Below are 26129 nucleotides of genomic sequence, written 5' to 3'. Positions count from 1 at the left end.
TGCAGAACAAATACCTAGGCGGAAAGAGAAGGATTCAAATGCAAATCATAATCTCCATATATGATGGATTCTCACGTTATTCTCGAGGCGTCTTCAGTGGCCGAGTATGTAAATCAGCATACCCGCAACCTTCTCAAAACAATTAATTTTCTGGAAACTCCTCATATAAATAGACGCGAGTACTAATTTCTCCGTACCTCTACGTGAAACGTATAAAACGTAAATACACCTTGTTACGGCGGAATATTCGTTTTTACACGCGGCAAGCTACTCGTACTCTCGCGTAAAGAGTTGATTTCTCGAAATTAATACTTAAGGCTTGTATTATACACACTATTGTCAATCAGATTAACAATTTGCGAATTATAGAAATAAAGCAGCACTAGTTCCATGATTCCGTTGCCCTTGGCATACGATTTCCATAATTATAGCAGACTCACGTTGTTCACCAGGACTCCGCAGTACTCGGGACTGTCCTGCGACGCAAAAAGATTGATGCCCAGAGTAGCGTGTGTAGTGCCGTTGCCCGATACCATGCATTGCGGAGTCCGATGGTCTCGCGCATGGACCGCGCCTACGAAACTCTGATTGAGATTGACACGAATCGTCATATAGCCGCCCTTGCACGTCGCCGTCACCGTCGGCTGAAACTCCGTGTCCAATAATTGTCCGGCGATCTGCAATCAGAATGAGAACGGGATTTAGACCCGGCGTTCGGTGGCTCCGAACGAGCGGAGGCAATTATCGCATTCTAGAACAAGTGCGCTCCTCGACACGACCGTAGAATTTCCTCGCGGTTGTACTCCGCGTTAACGATTCGCGCCCGAGGAACATCGTCGTCAAGATCGCTCCTCCGCCTCCGTAAATATTTAAATCAGGATCAGTACTGCGCGCCAACAGCAGTCGACTAACTAACTCCGGCTGGCGATTGCAGCTACCATTACAGATGTAATTGTAATATCGATTGAGAGAAAACGATCTCGGATTAACAGCTAACCAGGTCTTAATGTGTCAACTCGAACGTAAAAATATGTACAATATAATACCAAGAATTTTCAGTAGCCGTACTATACATTCTCCGATACGGAGGTAAAACCTGTCGGAACTCGCCTGTCATTTTTGCTGTCGCGAAATACCATTTGCAACGAAGCGTTTAATCGGGTCTTTTTTTTTTTTTCGCGAAAACCGCAAAAATACACAAATTCCCTTTTACTATAGAATATCGCTATATCGGCCATAAAACGAGGCGTGTATCTGCATTCTTTGTAACACTGTTCGCCAGGTTGTTTTCGTATGATATCAGGCTGTGTAAGACTCGAAGCGATCTCCACCCCCGTTACTATCCCGCTAAGGAGCACTCGACGAACGCAGGCCAATGATATTTCCTCGGGCCGGATCGCCGACTTAATGTACGAGTAAACTTGGACCGGTCTGGGCGGTAGCTATCGGCCCACGCTAACTTTCAATTTCAACTTTCATGCGGCTGGTCCGTTTTGTAACGCGGATAACGCGCGTTCGTACCGTCAGGAACGCGTGATGAGACGTGTATCCGTGACACAATCTTAATATTAATCTCGAATTGATATACATCGTCGAGCGGATGTAAATACGACTGTTACAGCGTAATGGAAGTGACGACACTGCATTAATTTCATGATCAATTTTTGTATTTGTAATTAAAAGTTATATTACACGTGTCAAACTGGATGTGCTAAGTTAACAAAAAAAATTAGTTTTTTGCAACACACAAGGAATCGATATTTATAGAAGTGTTCAATGTTGAAAAGTTAAATTTGAAGTTTTTAATTTAAATTGAACGTTTAAGATGAAAATGCACGTGTAATAAAATTTTATTATTATCAAATTATTAATCCTCAGTCAGCCATGCGGAATTTTGGACCTTTTATCAGCTGGATATTGAGATTTAGTACAGATTTTTGTATTATTCTAGATTGTATAAAAATAAAAAGAAATTCTTGTACAATATAAAACATATTTTATATTTATTTATGTTGAAAATGAGATACGCCAAATAATTGTTAAAATTTCGTGTTGAACTTTTAACATTATTCAAATGTAAATTTTACTAAAACGATATGCTAAATTGTATCTTCAAAGTGCAACTTGTTAGTTAAAGCGGGCGAAGAGTTCTCTTATTGTAGTTACTAAAAGTTAAAATCTTATGTTAAAAAAGTGTTCGAGACAAATTGTCAAATATCAAAAATGTCGAAAAACTCTCTGATCATTTTTGAAAATCAACATTAATTTACCTCTTATGCATTAAGTGCACGACAACTGGCAACATTTCTACCATCTCTAGCAACATTGCCCGAGGCCCGAGAGCGAAGACAAAGATCCGCATGTAAGCGTTCGGCAAGGACACGACGAGTCCTAAATGCTCCGACGTTATTCGAGGAAGAGGCTCTCGCAACAATCGTTAGTCTTTCGTTCGCGGGTGAACTGCTCGCCGAAGAAGAAAGGCGGCTTAGCGGTCCTCGATTAGTGGCGGATGCTTTGTCTACGTGTGCGATGACAGGTATACGATAGCGAACGGAGAGAATCGTGGTCGCCGTTGGGCAAGACCTTGCGAGCCCATATCCTATGGCGGTCCACAACGTATGACATTATGCACGTATAATTTAATAGCATTCATTGTTACTCGAATCGCTTGTTCGTCTGAACGGAAATTGTACGGTTGTTATGTACATCGGATATCCCGAAATGCGTAGCGTTTACGTAAAGAAGTATCTATCTTTTAACTCTCGAACGTATTAATATCGTGCGCTGCTTGAGTGAACATAAAAGGTCAATACGATTATAACGGATGTATGACCGATACACCAGATTATTGTGCAAAATATTCATCTTCCTATTACACGGTGCATGTTATCTCTAAGTTTCAATACATTAATACGACACTGAATAAATAACAATTACTATCAACATTTGATTAAGTCATACAAATCATATAAATGTGCAAATCACACATTTGTTTAAAAAAGTATTTTAAACGATATTAAATCTTGTGCAAGAAAACTAGATTTTTATTTAATAAGAACAGAAAAATATATATTATTATAAACATAAAAAGAAATACTTCAACACGAACTTTTGTATGACACATGAATATCTTGTACAATTTCTCAGATGTTATTTAACTCAAGCGCAATGTCAGCACTCGAAATAAAATCTGAATTTGATATTCATATTAATACTAATACGCTAAAGCTCCGAAAGCAACGGTAGCTTGAAATACGATAATGGTTAAACTTACAATGTATTCGCGTACTTCGCGACTTGCTATTGTATACGACATTTAATCGGCAAAATGCAGGAATGCATGCTCAAACTTCCTGCAATATCCATATCATGCACGATGAATATTCGCTCGATCGCGAATAAATAATTTAATGCAATAACGTGCATTATGCACGGTTACATAAAGTTATAGTCGATGCAACGGCGCGCCGTGGTCGGAAACATCAGTTCCGCCTGTTAAACTAGACTCTTATCCTCCCCATCTGTAGTATTCCGTATTATAAATATCATGTGTGCGCCAATTATTGTCTAGCGGCCAAACAGCTTATCCTGGATACGCGGTAACCTTCTGTCTTTCAACCGCTATCCACACACTCCGGCGGTCTCTTTCATAAAAACGCGAGGTATGAATGGATCAGCTTAAAATAACATATACAGAATGACATCACGTAATCGCAACGCGTACAATAGGAGAGACCGCAGTGGTTGCCGCAGCGAGTCAATCGGATAAATGTGCTCGCCAGATTCCGCTCGAAACTGGTCCGACAAAAATCGACGGCACGTGTAAATATCGCGAGGAATGCGAATGTCAGTGGCTCCCAATCTCTTGTTATAATTCGTCACTCCGTTCAAGTCGTACGACTGTCTCGAGAGAGACTCGCGGGAGAGAGAAAGCTTTATATAAAAATGTAAATTTTATTAATGAATTATTGCGAGCGTTGCGCGAGCAAAAGCAGCAACGCTTTTAAGATACACCCAACGACATCGTGGCCGATCGCGATAAGCGTGGTTATACAACGCAAACAACCACGAGGACGCGGGAACTTGTTTGGTACAACAATTGCGATCGGGCCGGCAATTAATAATTCGCCGGGAGGGTTGTGGCGCGAGCGCTATCGCGTATCGACGCCGCGCGTGCAATAAATTGATAACTTTTTCGCCGTGCGGCTCTAATGCGCGCGTGCAAAAATTCACGCGTGGATAACGGCAATGCATCAAGATTTAATCCCGCCGCTCTCGTGGCCGCAATGTTTCAGCGCATTCCGAGCGCACACACCCAGTACTCTCGCGAACCGCAGAAACAGGATCGTTTCTCTCCCCGTCGGATTGGCAATCGGAGACTTTCGGCTGTCGGCGACGTGTCTTCCGATAAATAAGGGCAGATACGCAACAGGATGTAAGGGACAAGGAGAAAGATATAACAAGCGAGAGAGAGAGCGTTCGTACTTCAACCGGTGTATTTATCTGTAAGGTCAAAATATTCTGCATTTTCTATTTATACGACATTTCAGTATTTTTGTAAAAATCATGAAGATAATAAATTTTAGAAAGAAAAGATTTAACAAAAGTTTAAAATTAAATCGAACCGATTCTATCAGTGAAGAACCGTTTCATTATTCTATTAACCCTGAGGTTCCAATTACCATGCTTGACTCTATTAGTAGTAACCGTAGTAACAACAATAAGATAACAACTACAAGAAGCAATCAGCTAGAAAATAAGTGCGAAAGATGAAACAAATGGATGCTGCGTGTCGGAGAGCGTATAGAAGGTCCTGATAATCCCGTTAATACGTAATCGGCTTGAAATAAATTATAAAGTATAACAAATTGTAAATCTCTAAACAAATACCTTATCCTGCAGTTTTAATTTCGTATATTGGTATAAATTTTATATTCTTGACGTCCATGTAGTAATGTATGCATATAATATTCAGTATATAAAATATAATTGTAATCAATATGGCCTTTGCAAACGTTCGTTCATATATTTTTTCACATTCCACGATACATTTCCCCTCGCGATGATTATCGTTGCTAATAAAGATAACTTCAATAAAGTACGTTATCTCTTAATGAGCGCGGTTAATTACCATTAGAAATGTTGGGTAATCGAATGCGATAAATCACTCTGTAACACGGAACGTTGGCCTTTGTACTTTTTGAAATCATCCAGTAGCACGTTTGAGCGGCTCATTTATATCTTTTTAATCTCCAATTGATTTATAGTAACTCACTTAAATTAGATTTAAGTTGCTAATTGATATCAGTATTCGCTTTAAAATTTCTTTAACTGGTATTCGCAGGTCCAGTGTACTTTAAAATAAATATCTTTTTAAAGTTAACGTAATTAACCCACCAGTAACTGGAATCTTGAAAAATTACGTCGATATTCTGATTACGAATTTTCGCATAACTTTAAATCTGTAAAAATTAAGTAAAATATATATAATCCGACACTTCTACAAAAAATAAAAATTAAAAAACCCGTTTAAAAATTTGACAAGTAGAACTTTGACAAGATCAGAACTTTTTAAAATTTTTATATAATCTGAAGCAATAAAGAAACGGAAGAGTTAGAATTGCTGCTGGCGGAGAATTAAACGATCTTTTTTCTTATTTTAAAAGTCAAAATCTGAGGAATAAGGTTATGTATAACTCTCAAAATTATGTAAGGTTGTGAAAAACATTTGTTAATTTTTAATAATTTTTCACAATGAATTGAAGAAAATGTCCAGATCCGTGGATATCTACGTTCTAAAGGTCGTTCATCTCTTAGCCACTCATCCGGACCGAGGACTGGATAATAGATTCAAGGATTCGCCTCGCAACTAACTCAACGAAGGACAAGGATGAGATGTAGGACAGCCTATTGAAAATGCTGATAGTTATCACTAGTCACGTTTAGCATTGAACCGATCGAGCTTATCGGGTGGAGGGAGGGGGGGGCCGAGGTGGAGCGGGAACCTGCGATTGTTTTATCCGCGACATAACGAGAATAGTAAACGAAAGTTGCATCGAATGGTATCGCGTGTGAGGCTCAGCACGTGTGAGATGCGGTGCGAGCGAAGCTACAAAGGCACGAGGAAGTCACGTCCTCGAAGAACAATACAGCCGCGTCACTCTCGCAAAACGCGGGAAATAGTATGGGTATCCACGTTACACAATTGTCTTTCCTGATTCAGCAAGATTCCTGCAGCGGCTATTAATAATTATTGTTTACACGAGTCCTTCGTTCCTGCTGAAAGCTGTTCGATGCTCATTTGTTAGAAGACAAGCAAAAGGGTGTAATTACATTCGAGAATCGTTTTTTCCTTAATTAAGACATATCAGCTATAGACATCACAGACAGTATAGAAGAATTCCATTCTATGTCTATGATGGACATAATAATTGATGTCTATAAAGATGGCATGAATTTATAAAAACTTTTTAGATTTGAAATTGATTAAAAATGTTTTGATTGTGCAATATATCAATTAAAACTTTCAGCCAAAAGATAATAAAAAAGTCAGTATCAGCTAATAAGCCCTGAAACCGACTATACAAACAAAACAAATAATTTGACTTAAAAAAAACCATATTTTGCTTTCTGTTGAAGTTTTAGATAAATAACTTTTAAATCTATAAATGGATGCAAATGAACTCTCGCACAAATATTTATTATTATAAAGTTTTATTAAAAAATTTATCAAAAATTTGATTTAATTCATAACGTTATGACCTCGTTAAATTTATAAATAAGCTACAAATTTTATATAGGATTTCACATAAGAATAAAAAAAAACAAACAAAATATTAAACAATTTTTGAACTAATAAAAGAATTCACTTAAATTTTGCACAAATATAAACATAATAATAGAACAATCTGTGTGTGTTGTGTGAAACGTTCTTAAATTTTTGCAACGTGGCACATCCTTTTTTTTTAAAAAAGAGGAAATATTATAATATATAATGTGTAGATAATAAGAGCTTCAAATTACAATAATATCATATAAGTATTTTTAACGAAATTACAGATATTAATAGTATAATCAAGCATTTAATACTGAACGTAATTTGTATGAAGTGTTCTTAAATTATTTCGAAAGCAAAATTATCGTGTCAATTTGTTTTTTCTCCTCAACAATATTGGTTTAATAAACGGACATTGGTTTATCATTTTATGAAAGTTATAATTACGCTCTTCTTACAAGGTAGCCTATCCACATATCTATAAATTACTTACATAAATATAATTTCATGATTTGCGGAAAGCTCTACGTGAGTCATTATTTCAAATAAACCGCTACCAGTGCGAGATAAAACGTGGTGATTTATCTGCTTGGTATACGTAGGTATATAGTGCTTTAATGTCATTCATATCTTTTCACGGCGCAACTCGGAGCACCGATCGTAAATAATTGCGCTATAGTAACGATCGTGTTATTCATTTTGCGCGTACTGCACACAGGTACGCTCTTCAATAATTGAGAGGGCAATTACTCGTGTCACGGTATACGCAGTTGAATGTCATTGTATCTCGTCGGATGCGAGAGGTACGATATATGCAACGCGTCGTCGGCACGAAAGAGCATTCTTCGCCCGGAGGCTGCGTGCCCGCCCTCGAATTATCTCGCGAAGAAAAAGGAAGCCGAAGTCAAAACGTATGTTATTGACCCTGGCTCGTTCGGGTTCCTTCGTCTAACCACTCGTCTCGTCCTTTTTTAGCGCATGGCCGCTGTAACCGAACCCTGCGGCATTTTTGCCAGAAGTGCATCGTTCACAGTGTATGCAATTTACGACCATCGCCATCTCGCCATCGCCATCGCATCGCATCGTATCGCATCGCATCGCCAACTTCGCGTTCCCGAGTTTTACGGTTCGCCGCGTCCTTCGAAAAATACCTCTTTATGCAATAATGAGATAATTACGTTTGTTACGTTTGCACGAATGCGCAGAGTGTCCCCCGCGGTTGCCCGCTTTCTCTCGACCGCGAAAACCGGCATTGCCCGCGCCAGAGAAGGCATGTTGTAACAATGTTGAAGCATTGATGATTCTCGAGTTATCTGTGTATGAAATTGTAATTTCTTTTTTAATTACAATTCTCTCTCTCTCTCTCTCTCTCTCTCTCTCTCTTCATATATTTTATAAATTATATAAAAAACAAAGTACCCCAAATTTATTTATAGCATTTTATATTGTAAGTCATTTCGATATACATAAAATAACGATTTATAATTATTTTACAAAAAAATAATTATACGTTGTTTATCGTCAGTCATCTGAAAATTTACGAGTAGTAAATTAACATATATAAGAGGAGGATATATTATCCTTTCGAATAGAATAATTAAAAGAAGTTTAATTACGAAGCTCGATACGCATGGTGTTAGAAATTAATCGTACGAAATATAGTCCGAAGGAGTAATTAATAAGCATGCGCCGCGCATTATCAGATCATGCAACGTGCGTCAATTAATTATTAAATTTCTGCAGTATCTGATGGGCTCGCGTTTCATCTCCTCCCACTTTTGCGAGGGCAATCTCTCGAAACCCGAAAGCGTGCAAGTGAAAGCGGAATATTTACCATGTCGCATTAAATCCATCTTTAAATTTATCCGCCGCAGAAAAAGTAGGCGAAAGAGAACGTTGAAAAGCTCGCGTTCGTAGCGGAGAAAATAATTTTCCACTTTACGTCACGAAGAGATAGCTATGGCATCACCAGGGAATCGCGAGGAAAATGGACGGCTTTTATATGAAAAGAATTCCTCTTATAAACCGTTCTGAGTTGCGAACATTTCAAGAATTCTCGTACACTGAAAATATTTGCAGTATCTTCGTCTTACTGCATTACGTTTTAAAAAGAGAGTTATCCACCTAAAGTTGATTTTTCTTTAGTTCTCAGGTTAAAAGAAGTTTTTATTTGCTGCAATTTTTAACATCGCATATTTGCGCAGTTTATGAAATTTATGTACAACTGGTCATTTTAAAAGATAAAGTTATTAACTTATATTAAAAAATTATACATTCACAGAAAGGATAATTTCACTGAAATATCGAACAATTTAACTGGATATAGATTTAAAAATAATTTTGTTAGACTTTTATTGAACTTCAAAGTAATTACGCAGGACGCTCAAGTTAATCGTTGAAATGTCAAAATTTTTGCAGCATTTGTTTAACTTAAAATTCCTATTTAATTATTTTGACGATTTAACAAAATTATTTTCAGATCTCTCTAATTAAATTTTCAAATATTTCATCAAAATAATTCTTTCCATGTATCTATGTAATAAATATATAACTTACGAGCAAACCATTAAATTTTAATTTAAATGAAATTCATCAAATTTATATTTAATGTCTATATTTATCCATGTATAAAATATACTAAATTATTCTATTAATAATTAAATTTTAATGAGAGAGTCAATTAAGTAAATTAATCTGTCCACTTCAAAAACTATAAATTATCCTTACGGCATAAAATGCTATAACATTCTTCTCTCAAGAGAGAACTTTAGAAGCCTGTTTCTCAGTTATGATATATAAAGGCGTCTGGACCTTTAATATAAAGGCCGTTCAATTAATAAACTGGGTAAGATTAAACCGCGTGAGTTGATCGCGCAACTAGCTCGAAAAGCGGGATGGCCAAACGATATCGTTTCGCGCGTTATCTCCGCTTATCGAGGATCTCTCGCGAGTTCGTAGGATGACGGCGCGCATCCGCGGAGAGTAGGAAATCCTACTTCGCGATGCTGCTCCTCGGCTCCTTTGTCCTCGCATTCCCGGCGCGCGTCATTTACGGCCGTATGTTTGCCCGACTTGATAATCTAAGAGGGAACGTATTAACCGAAACGTAACGACCGAGAAAGAAAATAATTTCTCAGCCCTACGCGCGCTGCAATTTCGTAGGCGCGCATAAATCTCACTCTTCCACGCGATATTTGTTTTTCGAGTGTAATGTAAATTATGTGTCGGGCCAAGGGTCGCGCCTGCCTACACGCGAAACATATTATAGGAGAGATGAAACAATGCGCGCAATTTGAAAATCAAACATTAAGTAGACGCAAATAATGTATACGCAATTGTTCATAATTGTATAACGTATATTATTATTATTATACAATAGATGAGAGAATATAAAGACTTAAATAAATAAAAGATAAAAAAGAAGACAGATATCAATCTAACATTTTAAACAAAGAGGTGCTGTATATCTAAATTTTTAAAGATAACTTAACCAGCGTAAACAGTCTGTTTAGATACCATGAAGCACAATAAAAATTACAGCTGATTGTTCGAGGAATAATAACGCGAAGCGCGCATACGTTTTATGATCATCGGATACCCGTGTGTGTAGATGTGTCATTGAATGGCGAAAGTGAATCGCATTAAATTATTGCGAATATATATATATGTATATATACGGGACGAAGACGGCGATACTTATTACCTTCACCACCTGCGTCGAAATCGATAGAGGGATAGAATAATGCACGGCGTTCGAGCAGGTGGATATTACGGTCCTGCGGGCGCGCGCAAACGTTCTCCACAGTATACTTATCTACTTAGAATATTTATTATTCCCGCGACTGGAATTTTCATTGTAACAACATTGGAAACGAGCCGCCCGAGAGACCGCGCCGTGATGGATTCAGATACGCTCGAATGGTCGACGCTACACAGATCGCGTGTACTTCTGGGAACAACATAATTTAAGAACAAATCGTTTCCCTCCCGAGCCGATTTTACAGTCCCGTAAGGAATGATAAAGAGCGCAATGCTCCGGTAGCAACGTGTTTGCATAATGGCACAAGAATAGATACCGCTTTACAGTTATTCTATCCAAATTTCTCGTGATACTGAACTCAATGGAAAGGTATTGCTTCAATTCAATTTATTTTACGTTAATACATTTCGTTATAGTAACGCACATCATTTTATTTAGTAATATAATTTATAAAAATTAAAGATTTCTCTCATTTTAATTCAACCGATCTCACGTTAATACATTTCGTTAATAATGCGAATTATTTTATTATACAATTAAAAATCTCAATGTAAACAAAGCGATCGAATTATTTCTTTGAGATACATTGCTTATTTCTCCGATAATTGTTACTTAAAAGTACATAGTAAAGAAATTAGAATTCTAAGAAGTAAGTATTTTCAAGAAATTGTATTTAAATCTTTTTTAAAACGATATGATTCCGTCGTTATTTCAAATAATGAGAAATCATCTTTGAGAGTAGACACAGATTCTCGGGCTCAAACGGAAATTATCCTACGGTCAAAAACCGAAATTACCTTGCCGCCATGATCCGTAATATCGTCAACGGTACGCAAATTGCCGCGTGCAAATAAAGGAGCAACCCTGGAATTTTGCTCTTGTGCAATCGTTTCTTTAACGGGACGTTCTTGCGCATCGAAAAAGATGGCTTGTACGCATGCGAGCCTTTCCATTCATGGTATGTTACGACCGCAGCTACGTAAACCTCACGGGGAAAAGTGAAAGTACACGATGTTAAAAAAAAGATGCCGATGAGAAGCCGACAGTCTCATCGAGATGATTTTACTGCCATCAATGTTTCGACATCTTTTTATGTAAACTCTGTGAATCCTGCCTTTCCTTTTTCTAATCGCAGTATAATAACTGCAATGCAATGGCAGTTATTATGTGTTTAAATAGTAACATAAAAAGAAAAATACCGAAGTGTTTATTGAACTATCATGTACTTTAACACAATCGGCTAGAATTGCAATATTATCATTGCGAAGTGCAGCAAGAATAATCCTCCTCAAGTAGGTGCAAAGTCTAAGAGATCTTTTTTATTTTCAATATTAATGTCATAAATCACGAGGGAAGGTCAGCTCTTTCGTTGTTCAGAAAAGCAGCTCTTATTCTTCTCGTATTCAGGAGCGACAATGGTTCTTCCAGGCAGACTCTTAACCCGTCTGGTCCTCCTGATGCGCGAGCCTTCTCTTCCTTTGTGGTCTTGCTACAACGCCTCGGCTTCCAGATAGGATTCATACACGCCCGCGATTTTACGACAATGCCATTTCGTGCTCGCGGCACGCATCCACGTGTTGCGTATACGCGTCTCCTGCGCGTGTGCGTTCCGCACAGCGTGAAGAACGTTTCAATAATTTTGCCCCGCCGTCACTGCGAAAGTACGTGAGCCTGCCATGCTGATACGTGCAACATTGTTGTGAGACGGCGGACAATATCCTTCGCGGAAACCACTGTGCAAAATAGTCTTAAGATAATGATTGAATTTTTCGAGCATATTGTTTAGAGTTGTTTAGTATTCTATAGTCTTTCAAATTGTAAATTTCCTTAAGACGTTTATATCTTAAAGAAACTTATTATTAATTAATTTCGAATATACTAAGTTTTGATAGTTTCGGAGAGCTCGATTTTTACATTTCTCATATCTTTTCTAACACAAAAATATACATATATAGATATAGAAAAGACCGGGTCTCGTTGGCACAGCTTTCACAATTTTAGCTTTAAGTAGGTATGTTAAGTTAGCACCCCAACTATAGTACTCAGGAGTTCTGATTAGAGTTCCCACTTCCTTTTGACGAGACGAAGAGTTCCCTATAGTTAATAACAAGAGTTCCGCTCAATGAACATTTTTTTTACATTTTTTAAAAATGGGGTGCTAGCTTTTTATCGAATTTCGAGATGGAATAGTTCTGAGCGGCTTAATAGCTTCAATTTGCGATTGCCTAGAGTTCTTGATATGTAAAAAAAATTTTCGAATAATAAAAAAAAAATTAAAAATTTTTAAAAAATGAATTTTTAGATACAATAGTTCTGATGATAATTCCTGCTTCTTTTTGACGATACGAAGAGTTCTCTATGATTTTTAATGACATATGCGCTTAATAATCATTTTTTAATAATTTTTTAAAAATGGGGTGCTAACTTTTTAACGAAATTCAAGGTCGCATAGTTCTGATCAGCTTAACAGAACTATTTTGTGAATACCTAGAGTTCTTGATACATAAAAAACATTTTTGAAGAATAATACAATTAAAAAAAAATAGTTGAAATCTTTGAAAAATTTTTTGAGAGTACCGAATAGTTCTGAGTAGCGTTTCTTACAGTTCTCGACGAGTTCTATCGAAAACTGTAAGGTGAAAAAGCGATTAGACCAACGGTTTTTGAGATATACTTATTTAAAAATTGTATTGTATGATCTTACGAATTTAACAAATGTCGCTGTATCTTACAAACCGTTGGTCCAATCACTTTTTCACCTTACAGTTTTCGATAGAACTCATCGAGAACTATAAGAAACGCTACTCAGAACTACTCGGTACTCTCAAAAAATTTTTCGACGTGGGACTTAGAAAAAAAATTGAAATCAAAATTTTTTGGGAGTACCGAGTAGTTCTGATCGGAGTTCTGGACAGTTCTCGGCGAGTTCTGTCGAAAAGTATCAGGGCTCAAAGCGATTGGACCAACGGTTTCCGAGATATACTCACTTTAAAAATTGTTGATCTTCCGACAAATGTCGCTGTATCTTGCAAACCGTTGGTCCAATCGCTTTTTCACCTTACAGTTTTCGATAGAACTCGTCGAGTACTATAAGAAACGCAACTCAGAACTACTCGGTACTCTCAAAAAAATTTTCAAGGACTTCAACTATTTTTTTTAAACTTTATTATTCTTCAAAAATGTTTTTTATGAATCAAGAACTCTAGGTATTCACAAAATAGTTCTGTTAAGCTGATCAGAACTATGCGACCTTGAATTTCGTTAAAAAGTTAGCACCCCATTTTTACAAGATTATTAAAAAATGATTATTAAGCGCATATGTCATTAAAAATCATAGAGAACTCTTCGTATCGTCAAAAAGAAGTAGGAATTATCATCAGAACTATTGTATCTAAAAATTAATTTTTCAAAAATTTTTAATTTTTTTTTTATTATTCGAAAATTTTTTTTATATATCAGGAACTCTAGGCAATTGCAAATTGAAGCTATTAAGCAGCTCAAAACTATTCTCGAAATTCGAGAAAAAGTTAGCACTCCATTTTTAAAAAATGTAAAAAAATGTTTATTGAGCGGAACTCTTGTTATTAACTATAGAGAACTCTTCGTCTCGTCAAAAGGAAGTGGGAACTCTAATCAGAATTCCTGAGTACTATAGTTAGGGTGCTAACTTAACATACCCGCTTTAAGTCCTTTAAATAATTGATTATTGCATATTGTTTAGAGTTGTTTAGTATTCTATAGTCTTTCAAATTGTAAATTTCCTTAAGACGTTATATTCCTTAAGACAATTATATGGTTAAACTATGCTAATATGATAGAGAAAGAACCTTTTTCTACATTTTGATGAAAAAAAAAACGTTTCTGTATAATGTACTACAGTTTCTTTATAGTAAGTGTAATACGAACACGCTGCATTGCAGCCAGCTTACCCCGATAGTGGAGTAAGTTAATAGATACCATGGAGCAAGTTGCCTATAGTATACATATATCAAGACATAACCTCTTAAGAGAGGTTATTGGTACCTATCATGAAACAAAATCGGAATAGATTCCGATCGGAATTGTTCAATTATTCTTCAGATTTCCAATGTGTTTTCTTTTAAGAAAAACGGAGTAATTTCTATCAGAAATCTCCATTCTCTGATTTTGTTCCATGATACATGCCCAGGATACAATTTTTTCTATTTTTTACACGAGTATACATAGTACACCATGAACATCGATAAGTACGTCTCACGACTTTCACGTGCAAGGTGCGAACGATAGCACATCATGCTAACCTATGCTGACCTTGCATAAGTTGCATTAAATATGAGTCAACGTACCCCATCTCTACATACATTTGATTTTAATGGTTTTATTATAACAAATTATTATCATCACATGTCGTATAATAATAAAAACTTTTCTTTTAACTGATAATGATCGTCATTTAGATTTATTTTCTCAAGCTGAGAAGTATTAATTCGAAATATTGAAAAGATCGAAAATCTACTTCGTGCCCCTTGAATTACATTTTTCTTTTTTTTTATTATAATATACTTGTTTGATTTAAATAAAACTTAAAGATAAGTACCTATGTTATAAAAGATATATTTTGCAGTAACTTTTCCATTATTTCTTTTGCGAGTACATAAACTGAACGCAATGCCAACTTACCTCTTGTGTCAACGAGACCCGGTCTCCCCTAATATTTCAAAATTTAGAAATGACTATACAGTTCATTTAAAAGCAGTTTTAAGATTCTTATGATATTAATATTAAATTATTAATATTTTTATAAGATTCTGATTAGCATCAATCTTATTAAGTTGCCTGTCAAGATTAAAAAAGACGCGCGGAATTAGCTGAATTAGATAGATGTGTTACGTGTACAAATTCACACTTCATAATTAATAATAAAAAATATAGAATATTATTGAGTAGACAAAATCAATTTATAAACTGCATATGTAATAAATTTATACCTGTTTACATATAAATTTATATCTCATTTTACACCACACTAATAAAATAGCTTAAATAAAAAAATTGAAAATTATTTTATTTAAGATATTTCTATCTTAAAAGAATTTACAATTAAACAAAATAATTTTTTTTTAATTGACTCGATTACTCTAACAAACATTTAAAATCTGCAATCATTATTTTAAAAGTATTAAAAGGATTTCCGCGGAGAGAATATTGCTTAAATATCTTCGAATACTTTATGTAAATAGTTTCAATAGCTACTCAGTGCGGAAATCCTGTTTTAATGGTATCACGGTTTACGCTTTTACAATATTGGCAGAACTAATCGAAAAGAAATTGTTACGATTGTTCTTGCGTTCACGAGTATACGCGGGTCACGCTGACATTTTGTGTGTCTACGGAACATTTTTTTCGCTGTTAAAGAGTCAGATAGTGTGCAGTGTGCGCCGTTGATGCTCTCCTTTTGCGGTCTCGCCACTCAGCCTTAAGTTTCGCCTTACGTTTACGACGACGCTATCTCTAACGCGGCGCAGCGCAGAGCGTGAATAACGCTTCGACAATTTCGTCTCGACATCTCGCCCGCGGCCGAACCGCGGACATAAATCACGATCTCCACTGACATACCTGATTTGCCGACTGCCATAGGCATATACACCGCGTATAAGCTCTGTATAGATCATCGATGTCAAGTGTTTAACCCTCCTGTAGCGAGCCATGAATTGTCAGCGGACCAAGGACGAAAGTCTCCTTCAGCCGGACCTAACACTAATTCTCCGCTTTGACTTACCAGCGGATGCTTTGCAGTCAATAGTACGTCAATTAAATGTCACGGGAATGTTTTCCTAAGTTTGTTTTACAAAGCAACACATTAAATATTCATGTTGCCGGAGTCAATTTCTTAAAATAAAACGATCTCTGATAAAATATATCAGATACTGTGAAATAAGATAACTTTGATCCAAATTTTGGTAATACACAGATAGTATAATACAAATGTCGAAATCTGGACATAAAATGTCTTAAAAATATTTCTACATTTATATTGATGTCTTATGGTCCTAATTTTGAATGCTTACTGTTTAAGTAAAAAGGTTAAAGTTAATCTCCGACTGGATCAGATCGAGTTACCTCATTTTATAGTATGACGAAAAATAGCTATGTAGTCGCATCAGCTTATATAAAGAGAGAAAATATAAGTTTCAAAATAAAAAAATAAGGAATCCATAAAATAATCTCTGCTATCTAAATTCTTCGGAGTGGAATCTCACTATAAACAGTGAGATTTCAAGCCAGCTTTTAAAAAACGTGCGGTTCAATTTTCAATTTTTAAAAGTGAGATCTTAATCTTCAAAGTGAGATTTATTTTCAAAGTTTTAAAATGTGCGAATATAAGACAATTTTAATTTGTCCAATAGATTAATCAATATCACTATTCAAAATTTGATTCGTTTTAAAATTTCCGAGAAAATTTGTAATTCCTATTAAAATAACTCTTAAAAAGAAATCAGAGGATATATATAAGAATAAAAATCTCAATACTATTATTATTTCGTGCAAATTCACGCCTTTATCAAAGCAATTGCTTTTTTTTTTTGCCCTGTGCTCATAGTAGACAGAGGAAGCATCGAGTGTGATACCATACTTCAATAGCGTGTTCACGCGGCGGTAGACCTGTTTTTGCTCGGACGATACCGTCATGCGTAAATGCGTAAATTGTGCGGCACGTGTGATAGACCTCACGCGCCCTACATGCATTCATAATCACGGTATTCAGTGCTATTCTTCTCCAAATTACACACTTCCCCCGTGGGAGAGTTAATCGCGATCGATCTTTTATTCGCTGCAACTTTTAACACCGCGATCCCGTTCGCCTACATGAATACCGTAATAAAGCCGTAATTCTTCTAACTCCGGTCGGTCCAAAGTTGTAAAGTGCACGTTGGTAATAATCACCGTCGACCGTTTACTTTTTAGCACGTATTAAATCTATAATAAATATGTATTCATGCGCGTAAATTATAGGCATTAGTGTTCATTAAATAAATCGTTTTCTTCATCTGTATTGTAATGATCTAGAGGTAGACGCGCGTAACGCGAGAAAGTATACAGTCCAGGTGTTGAACCGCTGCAGTGTTAGTCGTTACTTAACAAGATCGAACGGATTTTCGAAAGGTTCGCGATCGTCGATTGAATTTATATTTGTCGCGTCCCGACTTTTCACGTCGCGCGTTTGTACTCTAACCGATGTTCATACGTTCTCATATCCACAAGTCATGCAATGACAAAGTTGCATTATTATTTATTGCACGAGTGTTCTGCACCAACCGACAACATTTATCACGGTCTACATACTGAGCAACCGGTAGGAAGAAAAACGAACGCCACACTTATTTTTCCTGGTCGCCATGCGGGTGGCATGTTGCCTTCCGTTGATGCGCGCGTTCTCTCTTTGGCTTTTGGGTAATATCTTGATAACGCGTGAAAAAGCCGTGAAAACACGGTGAAATCGCGTCGCATTATGCACGGGTATATCACAACGTATGATACGGCGTGTAGGTACGCGGATAGCGGTCGAAACGCGCGGCGGCGTCATCATTAGCACCGTTTCCGTTTGCTCCGATACGCCAGAACTCGTAACATCGCTGAAGCGATGCGTAATTCCCAGTAGCACTCCGGATTTTTCCGACGCAGATCGAGTAACGTTATACACGCGTTCGCCGAGCGAAACCAGCATTCTTACGGCTGCATTCCTATTCCTTTTTTTCTTCTTGCCTTCAGGAGCCTCTCGCCTCGCTGACTCCGAAATCTCGCGAGAAGAAGCGGCCGTATCAATCTCCATCGTACGGAATTTCTAGCGTTACTTTATTCCCCTCCACGCCAGGACGTTTATAATTAACTTTCATCGAGCATCGCTCCTACTTTTACACGATAAAGAAACTACGTGTACTATTGCTTTTATTACTATTGTGCTGCAAAGAATTCTTATATATACATGCGTTATATTCTTACAATAATTAGTGAATGAATAGGAAAAGCATATTTTTAATCATAAAAATCCTGATTTGTAATATTTATTTCTGATTGTTACAGTTACAACGTTTACAGAAATTTAATTTAATATTGATCAATTATTTATTATCAACTAATTTTTTACTCTAATTGTCCTTTATCTTCGTTTAATTATTATTATTTTTATATAAAGAGTCCTTCATTTTTCAATTTATTAATTTTTTACATTAAAAATATTGCTCTGTTTAGTGTTTTCAACACTCAAAATACATAAATAATGAATCTCACTATACTTTCTAGTATTAAATTTCTATTTGTGATTTGTTATCTATACTTTTTTTCAGAGAAACACACCTACTTCTTCGAGATTCAATTCAGTACTTTCACATACATATTTTTTGTAGAAATTGTTTTATTTTTATTATCATGACAAACATATGGAATGGAATCATATTACTTTCACTTCGCTTTAATTAGTAAAAATGTTCATCTTTACGTACAAAGTAACATCCTATGCAGGTGTATCATGCATTTCTCCGACTGTACGTTACATATGATAGATTTAGCGGAATGACTGTTAAACGTGGAATTTGTGCGGGCGGTCTATCTTGGAATATATAATTAAATGATTAGTCAGATGCGGTTGATATCTGTATATAAGAATCGCCTAATGCACCGAGACAGTCCACGGTTCCAGGTAGACTCGTCATCGCTGCATGGTTCTCTTCTCGTCTACGTACATAAATCACGTAACGTAATGCTTGATGAGACGCAAGAATAGGCAGCCATTTCCTGATCCCGTAATTTTTGCCTCATGCATCGTTTGATCCCCCATAAGTATACACTACAGCAGTTAGTTTAATTACGCTGTTTCTTTCTCGAATGAACTACATCTTCAATAAATGACGCATGAAAATTGCAATATGTTGCGTTTTTGACATTTCATTATCAATTTATTTTATTTTATTTTAAGAATAATTATAAAATATTTTCATTTTACAGTACACAAAAAAAGTACAATTCTGTTACGAAATGAAGAATGTGTGTGTGAAATAAACAATCATAGATTCGCCGAAAACATTTTTAATATATTCCGTATTTGTTTCCTTAATTCTTCATTACACGCTGACGTTTTAAATTCGCTAGTATATGAATGCAAAAGTATGAAAATGCTTCAAATGTACCAATAAAATTCATATTGTTACAGAAATAAGAGCACTAAATTTTAATTAATATTTATTTGAATAAAAAATATTTATTCACAGCAACTATTTATTGAATACAACAAAATGAGTTAAATAAAATTAGTGGTTCTTGTATTAAATATAAGTATATCTTTATATATAGTTAAATATTTGAATAAGTGATTTATTCAAATTTATCACATTTTTTCAATGTATATTTAACACAAATTATTTTACGTTTTAAAATAATTTTGCATTTACCTTCAATTGAACAATAAAAATAGAATATCAATCGTTAATTTTTATTTAATTACAAATATGTAAATATATAGTATATATATCATCAAAAAGAGAATAATAAAAACTGAGATATAATAGTAGTAACGTGTTACGAACATCGTGCGCGAGTAATTAAATGTTGAAAAACCGCGCAAGTAATGTAGGATTAAAGCTGCATACTAAGTATCACTGAATGCGAAAAGGATGCTGTAACTTAGAGGCCTCGTGGGCTTTAGGTCGACGCGACTAAGACCTCTTTGACTATTAAAGCTTCACATGGCACCGATACAAGCGCGATTCAATCGATGTCGTTATGTTTACGAGAATAAACCGCAAGGTTTATTCGCCTCATCCGGGGAGACCGGCGCGGAAACACTGAAATCAGACGGGGCGATATTTCACGGTTTTTGTGTCGCGACGCGGCGCACTCGCTATCGATTCCCGATATGCGCCGCGGACTCGACGAGTGACTTCCCGGGCACCACGTCGATCGGCCGGGATATTACATATCCGCTTGCACTTTCGCAATCTTAAAGAAAAGACTTATTATCGTATAGCAAACGTAGGCTGCGGCCACGCGGCGTAGGCAGAACTATCTGGTCCGTGGTCGTTCTCCGAAAATGGACACGACAGAGATCGGAAGAGAGGCGCGCGTTGTGTTTCTCTAATCGTCGCAAGTTGGCGAACACTGATGCTATGGTCTCCCGATCAAACATAATCCCGAGTATGCGTGGGTGATTTCTGATATCATTCGGATATTACGTATTTTCTTGTCTTCTCTATCACACAAAAATTCAGTTTCATTATCTAGAATAATTCTCCCACAGGTTTCCATCGAGCGGATATTGCATATTCATATACAAGCTTTATAGAGAAAAGCAAATTTAGATTTATACGTATATTAATCGTAAATCTTATTCAGAAAAGTAAAAAATCAAGCACGGTTTTATTATTCGTATATCATTTCTATACACGGAAAGAACGATTTTGCTGAAGTATATTTACTTGAAAATTTGAGTATGTAAAAATTTAGGTATCCAATATAAACATCAGATATATGTATAATTATCATATAACATATGTAGATACGAAATGTGTATGTTTATATATATTTACATAAATAGAGCAATTAGACCCATATTTACAAAAAAATTAATTGCTAAAATAAATAATTATATAGAAAGCTCAAGCATGATGAGCAATGTTACATAAAGTTACATTATAACAACCAGTTTGAATATCCCATATTGTTCAATAATTATTTTGATACAAAAAAATTATTTTCAGATCTGTATCTAGCTAAATTATTAGTGTACTTCGGTAATACCGTTCTTTCCGTCTATAGAACTCGTATAATAAGAATGAAATTACGGTACCGACTTAATGCATTTAATAATAATTTTCATCTGTCTACTGTATGAATACTTCTATATATAGAGTTAAACGGATTAGCAATTTACATTTACATTTGTCTGGATGAATAGAGAATAATTCCTACTGCGGCTTCTCGTTAATACTTTACACAGCAGAGAAATCGATTCGGTAAATACGCTGTAAAGATTTCCATTAAGCAAACGTAAGAGCAAGCTGTAGTCCACGGTAATATAAGCGAAGCGATTCGACTCGAATGGAAACGAGAACGTACGGAAAGTTGGTATTTGTGATCGCAGCTTTGTGATATTTTACCATATGTTTAGCACGGCACGGCCGTTGTGATAAAGACACTTTATTTTATGTTTTGCGGGTACGCCCATGTCGATTTACGACATTATGTTCTACGTTGAATAGATTGTAACTTAAGGTACCTCTCCAATCGCCGGACATATTTACACATCGCCATGGTGGATTTAATGAGTGGACTACCGACAGTAAATTCCGCGACGCGATAAAATAAACCGGGACGAGATACGCTAATGTTGGTTAAACGTAGTTTTAGTATCGTACCGTGCAGGGTATGTACGAACATGTCAATTGGCATTTGCAAAACAATTTCTAAGACCGCCCGGAGTAACATCGCGATCATTAACATATATATTGAATAAACACCGTATTAAGCCTTCTACTCTGTCGTAAGATTTTCTTTAATTTTCTATCTAAAATCTGGGTCTTCTCGCACAAGCGATTTTATTCTTAAATTTCATTCCTATTTTTGCTCAAAACAGTAATTTTTATTAAATAAAGGTTTTAACATGTGAATTAAAGAAATTATTTCATAATGTAATAGAGATGTTAAAAAGTAATCCTGAATTTTTTTGAAAGTCCAGGACAGTAAAAATACTTGGAATGGTTAAAGGAGGCTTAAATTGCAGATGAAGAAAGTAAAAATATGATTGCGCACGAAGAGTTAAGATAAAATATTACCAATACAACACGAGAAAATTTATTAACCCTCCTTTGTGTATTATTGTACAAAAAAAAAAAAAAACGTTTGCAGTAAACAAAAATTATCGGAAAGAGAAAATGATTTCACTGTTCACGAGGAAAGTAGCAAACATTGCTATTTATAGCTGTGATTTATTGGCTACCGGAGTAGCAGTAATTTACGAATAAGCGGTGAGCAAAAGGGAATATTTCGCAAAATAATCGCGTTTTATCCGATGATTTAGTATCATCTCGTAAAATATTGAAGACGGACGCGCGATGCACATTTAAGACTCTAGCGATCACGTGCATTACAAGGCCGCAGGACGCAGAGAAAGATTTCCTACGCGTGATCGATGCACTCTCGGGGACACGGTGAGCATGCACATGGCGAAACCGCAGGCATGTGCAAGGCGAGCACGAATTAAATAATCTAGGTTGATTTTACCTTGCACTCCGTTCTGATGCGTCGTCATGGAGGAGCTACGTTTATGACTAGATCATCCGACGTTGCTCGCACGCACGTCAAGAACCACGTTACATCTCGCTCACGTGATATAAGAATGAAGCTAAAATAACCGCCGCAACGTAGCAATTCTACAATGTCAAAGATCAGATGCTCCGGTACTATAGCTTAGAACCGACGACGGCATGTAGATGCTAGTGGCAGCCAGTAATGTTCTTGTACAGCGATTCTTACTTGCGTATAACAGATAAAAGCAGTCTAGATGTAAAAGATATGTGCCTATACGATGAAACATTAATATTAATAATATAAAGAGAACGTCTTTTTCTTTTACACACATATATAGTTTTTCAAATCGATGCAAGAATACGAAGGAATGCAGACCCGCATAACGTTTTCTTTGTTCGCGTGAATGCAAAATAACAGCTTTCTATTTTACTCTATAGTCTCATTTAGTTTATTTAATTTACTAGTTGCGTAAGGAGTATAAGCTGCCATAAATTCCTTCTACCTACAATCCGATTTACAATCAATAGCATGGAAAATGATGAGTTAACATGATGCATTGAACGCCTGTGAAGAATATTTCTTTCGTTTTCTCCGATATATGACGTATATAGCCGCGACTTATGTAAGACGACGTAAAAGTATGTAGGTATGTGCGTGTGTTTGGCCAGTTACGCAATGGTCCGAATTTATCACTTTCTCACGTCGCTTTATATAGGACGCGCTATCTTACCGTAGTGCCATAGGGGACCTCATAAATATTAATACGGTAGCGTATATAAGAGTGAGACTATGCGGAGTAAGGCCACGCGCTCAATAAGGCCGCCTAGCATCGAGGATCCGACGTAATGTCCCTCGGCTGTTCACAGGTACACATCGGAAAGGGAAATGTCGTACAGAAACTCGCATACACGTATTCTCAATTAATTCGCGAGCGCATTTCTCAAGGTGCACTTTTTTTTGCAATTAAAATTCTGGAATCTACAGGCGGCGATCCTCCATCTATCAGCGTTAAACATAGTTTGTTCAACGAATAAAAAAAGACATTTCTTATTATTTCCAGTTAGACTGGAATTTTAACATAATTGGGATGATACTTATTTAACTTGTTTATGATAATAATCCGAAAATCATTTTTTTTTAGGTTGTGTTGCTTTTAGAGTGAACAATTATATTAATAATCGTTGCCATGTAAATTCAATTCACTTTTCTTTCGAAAGTGTTGGTTGAATATGGCATAGTAATTTTAATTGGCTGCTGCAGCCAATCTTTTCTTTCAGTGTATTACCTATTTCGATATTATATGAAATTGTGGTAAAACAATGTCTAATTAAATCCAAATTAAAGAAAACATTTTGAAAATTTGTCCTTTGTAGAAAATCGCATACGAAGAAAGGATAACAATGAATATAAATTAAGTACAGTTATTACGAAGAAGAACACGAAGTATACATTTGCCAAAGTAAAGTCAGCTATTAACAATCCCAGATTCTCATTTGTTTATTTCATGGTTCGTTTCAAGGCGACTCCAGCTTGTTAGCCTAATTTGCACGTTGCCCAGTGGAAATATTAAATTCGTTGCTTTGCTCAAAACACGCTGCGCATTGCACAGGCGAAATAAACGCGCAGTAAACGCGCGACGTTACAACGTGTACATTTGTTTCATATTTTCGTTTGAGCGAAGTGGAATCTCGGGATGGTCGCGCGCTAGTCTCGCACCAGGGTTAAGATCTACTAAAGGTCGCAACGTTAGTGATAACAAATGATAATAAGTTGGATGTGCGATAAACAATGCGGATACCGCCCATGAAGCGGGAGCGGCTTCTCGTTAATTAGATTTTTTGATTAACTATATATAAAGCGCTGGGACCGCGCGTGGTGCGCTGAGGCAGGCGGTCGCTCTCGCACGTGTTGCACGCCTGTACGCACGCACACGCGCTTACACACGTGTACGAGGGTCCAGTGCATTCCTCCTCGTAATAGACGGACCCCGAAGCCTGGAACTTTTCGTCCCGTGATACATTTCGAAACGAACAAAAGAGCTGAACGCGGAGCGTTAACCTTTCGGATTGACGGCTTAAAATGAGATTTACTCTTAAAGATGAAAAAGTGATCGTATAAAACTGTATAAAATTGTCAAAGATATTTTAAAAAGAAATAACACATGTGCGCGTAAAATAGAATGTTGATTTTTATTTTCCAAATTTTGTTTTTTCTTTACTCCTATAAATATTTTAGAATCAGATTTACTCTTAGTTTGGCAAGAACGAGGAAGTGATCTTAAAATTATACAATTGTAAAAGCGCGAAAGTAAAATGTCAATATTTATTTCCTAAATTTTACTTTTCCTTTGTTCTACATCTTAAGTTATTATATATATATAATCTGCTTAAGTTAAAAGACAGAAAATAAAACAAGATGAACGCGTGTTTTAAAATATAAAAATACGTATTCTCAAGGATTTGCTTGTCAAACAAATTTTTGCATATTTGTAAACTCGCGAATGAAGGACTCCGCCACTTTCGAGCCAACAACAACTTTCACGTTATCGTGATTTTTCTTGCCGTATTTTTGTTGCACCACGATGAAATCGAGAAACTAGTTTGCATCCATTATCGTGGCCTGGTTCAGCTGTCTTAAGAGAGGCATGTAACTTCGCCACGCCATTCAAAAAGATGAGAAAAACTCATTTATTTTAATGTAAATTGTTCCTTTCGCTCGTACAAGTCTCAACGAATGAAGCGCTTCATCAGAAAATATCAATGAAATGTAAGAAACGGGAAAGAGAAAGATGTAATAAACAATAGAAATAATGAAAAAGAAATATATGCGTTAAAATAACTGTAGCATGTAATACGCACTATTCGGCTACTTCCGTAATGATCAAGTCATATATAAAGCGTTTTTATAAAGATTGCGGAAAGCAATTAGCAGTCTTGCTAATGCTGTATGCAATAAGTTAGAGATGGTATAGCCGTAAATATATACATTAAGCAGAGAGATTCGTTTGCGATATAATCGCACGCGATGGAAATCGCCAAAGAACGTGATGTCCATAAGTAGTTACGGATATTTAATTCGTGCTCCTCTCTCCTTCTCTCTCTCTCTCTCTCTCTCTAGTCTAATTGTAATAAAAAAAATATGTAAAACGACAAAATATTCTTACATATTTTAATTTAGGCATGTGCTCTTTAATTCCTTATCAATTTTATAATAAAATAAAACACAAAGGTAAATTTATATTCTAATATGTACAAGAAAACCAAATATTCGGTGTTAGAAAAGTAACTTAAACAAGTTACTCATAAGTTATTTTTT

General features: G+C 36.0%; 1 protein-coding gene across 2 annotated transcripts in view; it reads right to left on the bottom strand.

Moving 5' to 3' along the window:
• LOC108773184 (uncharacterized) overlaps positions 1-26129 on the bottom strand; it is a 33932-nt gene that overhangs the window by 5810 nt on the left and 1993 nt on the right. For both annotated transcript variants that reach the window (XM_018538911.1, XM_018538912.1), the window contains exon 2: positions 441-677. In XM_018538911.1, coding sequence (XP_018394413.1) covers positions 441-677 — 237 coding nt within the window. The remainder of the gene's footprint in view (positions 1-440; positions 678-26129) is intronic.

This window comes from Cyphomyrmex costatus, unplaced genomic scaffold (genome assembly GCF_001594065.2).
Source record: "Cyphomyrmex costatus isolate MS0001 unplaced genomic scaffold, Ccosl1.0 scaffold2, whole genome shotgun sequence".
Classification (NCBI taxonomy): domain Eukaryota; kingdom Metazoa; phylum Arthropoda; class Insecta; order Hymenoptera; family Formicidae; genus Cyphomyrmex; species Cyphomyrmex costatus.
This window is presented reverse-complemented; position numbering and strand designations above follow the sequence as displayed.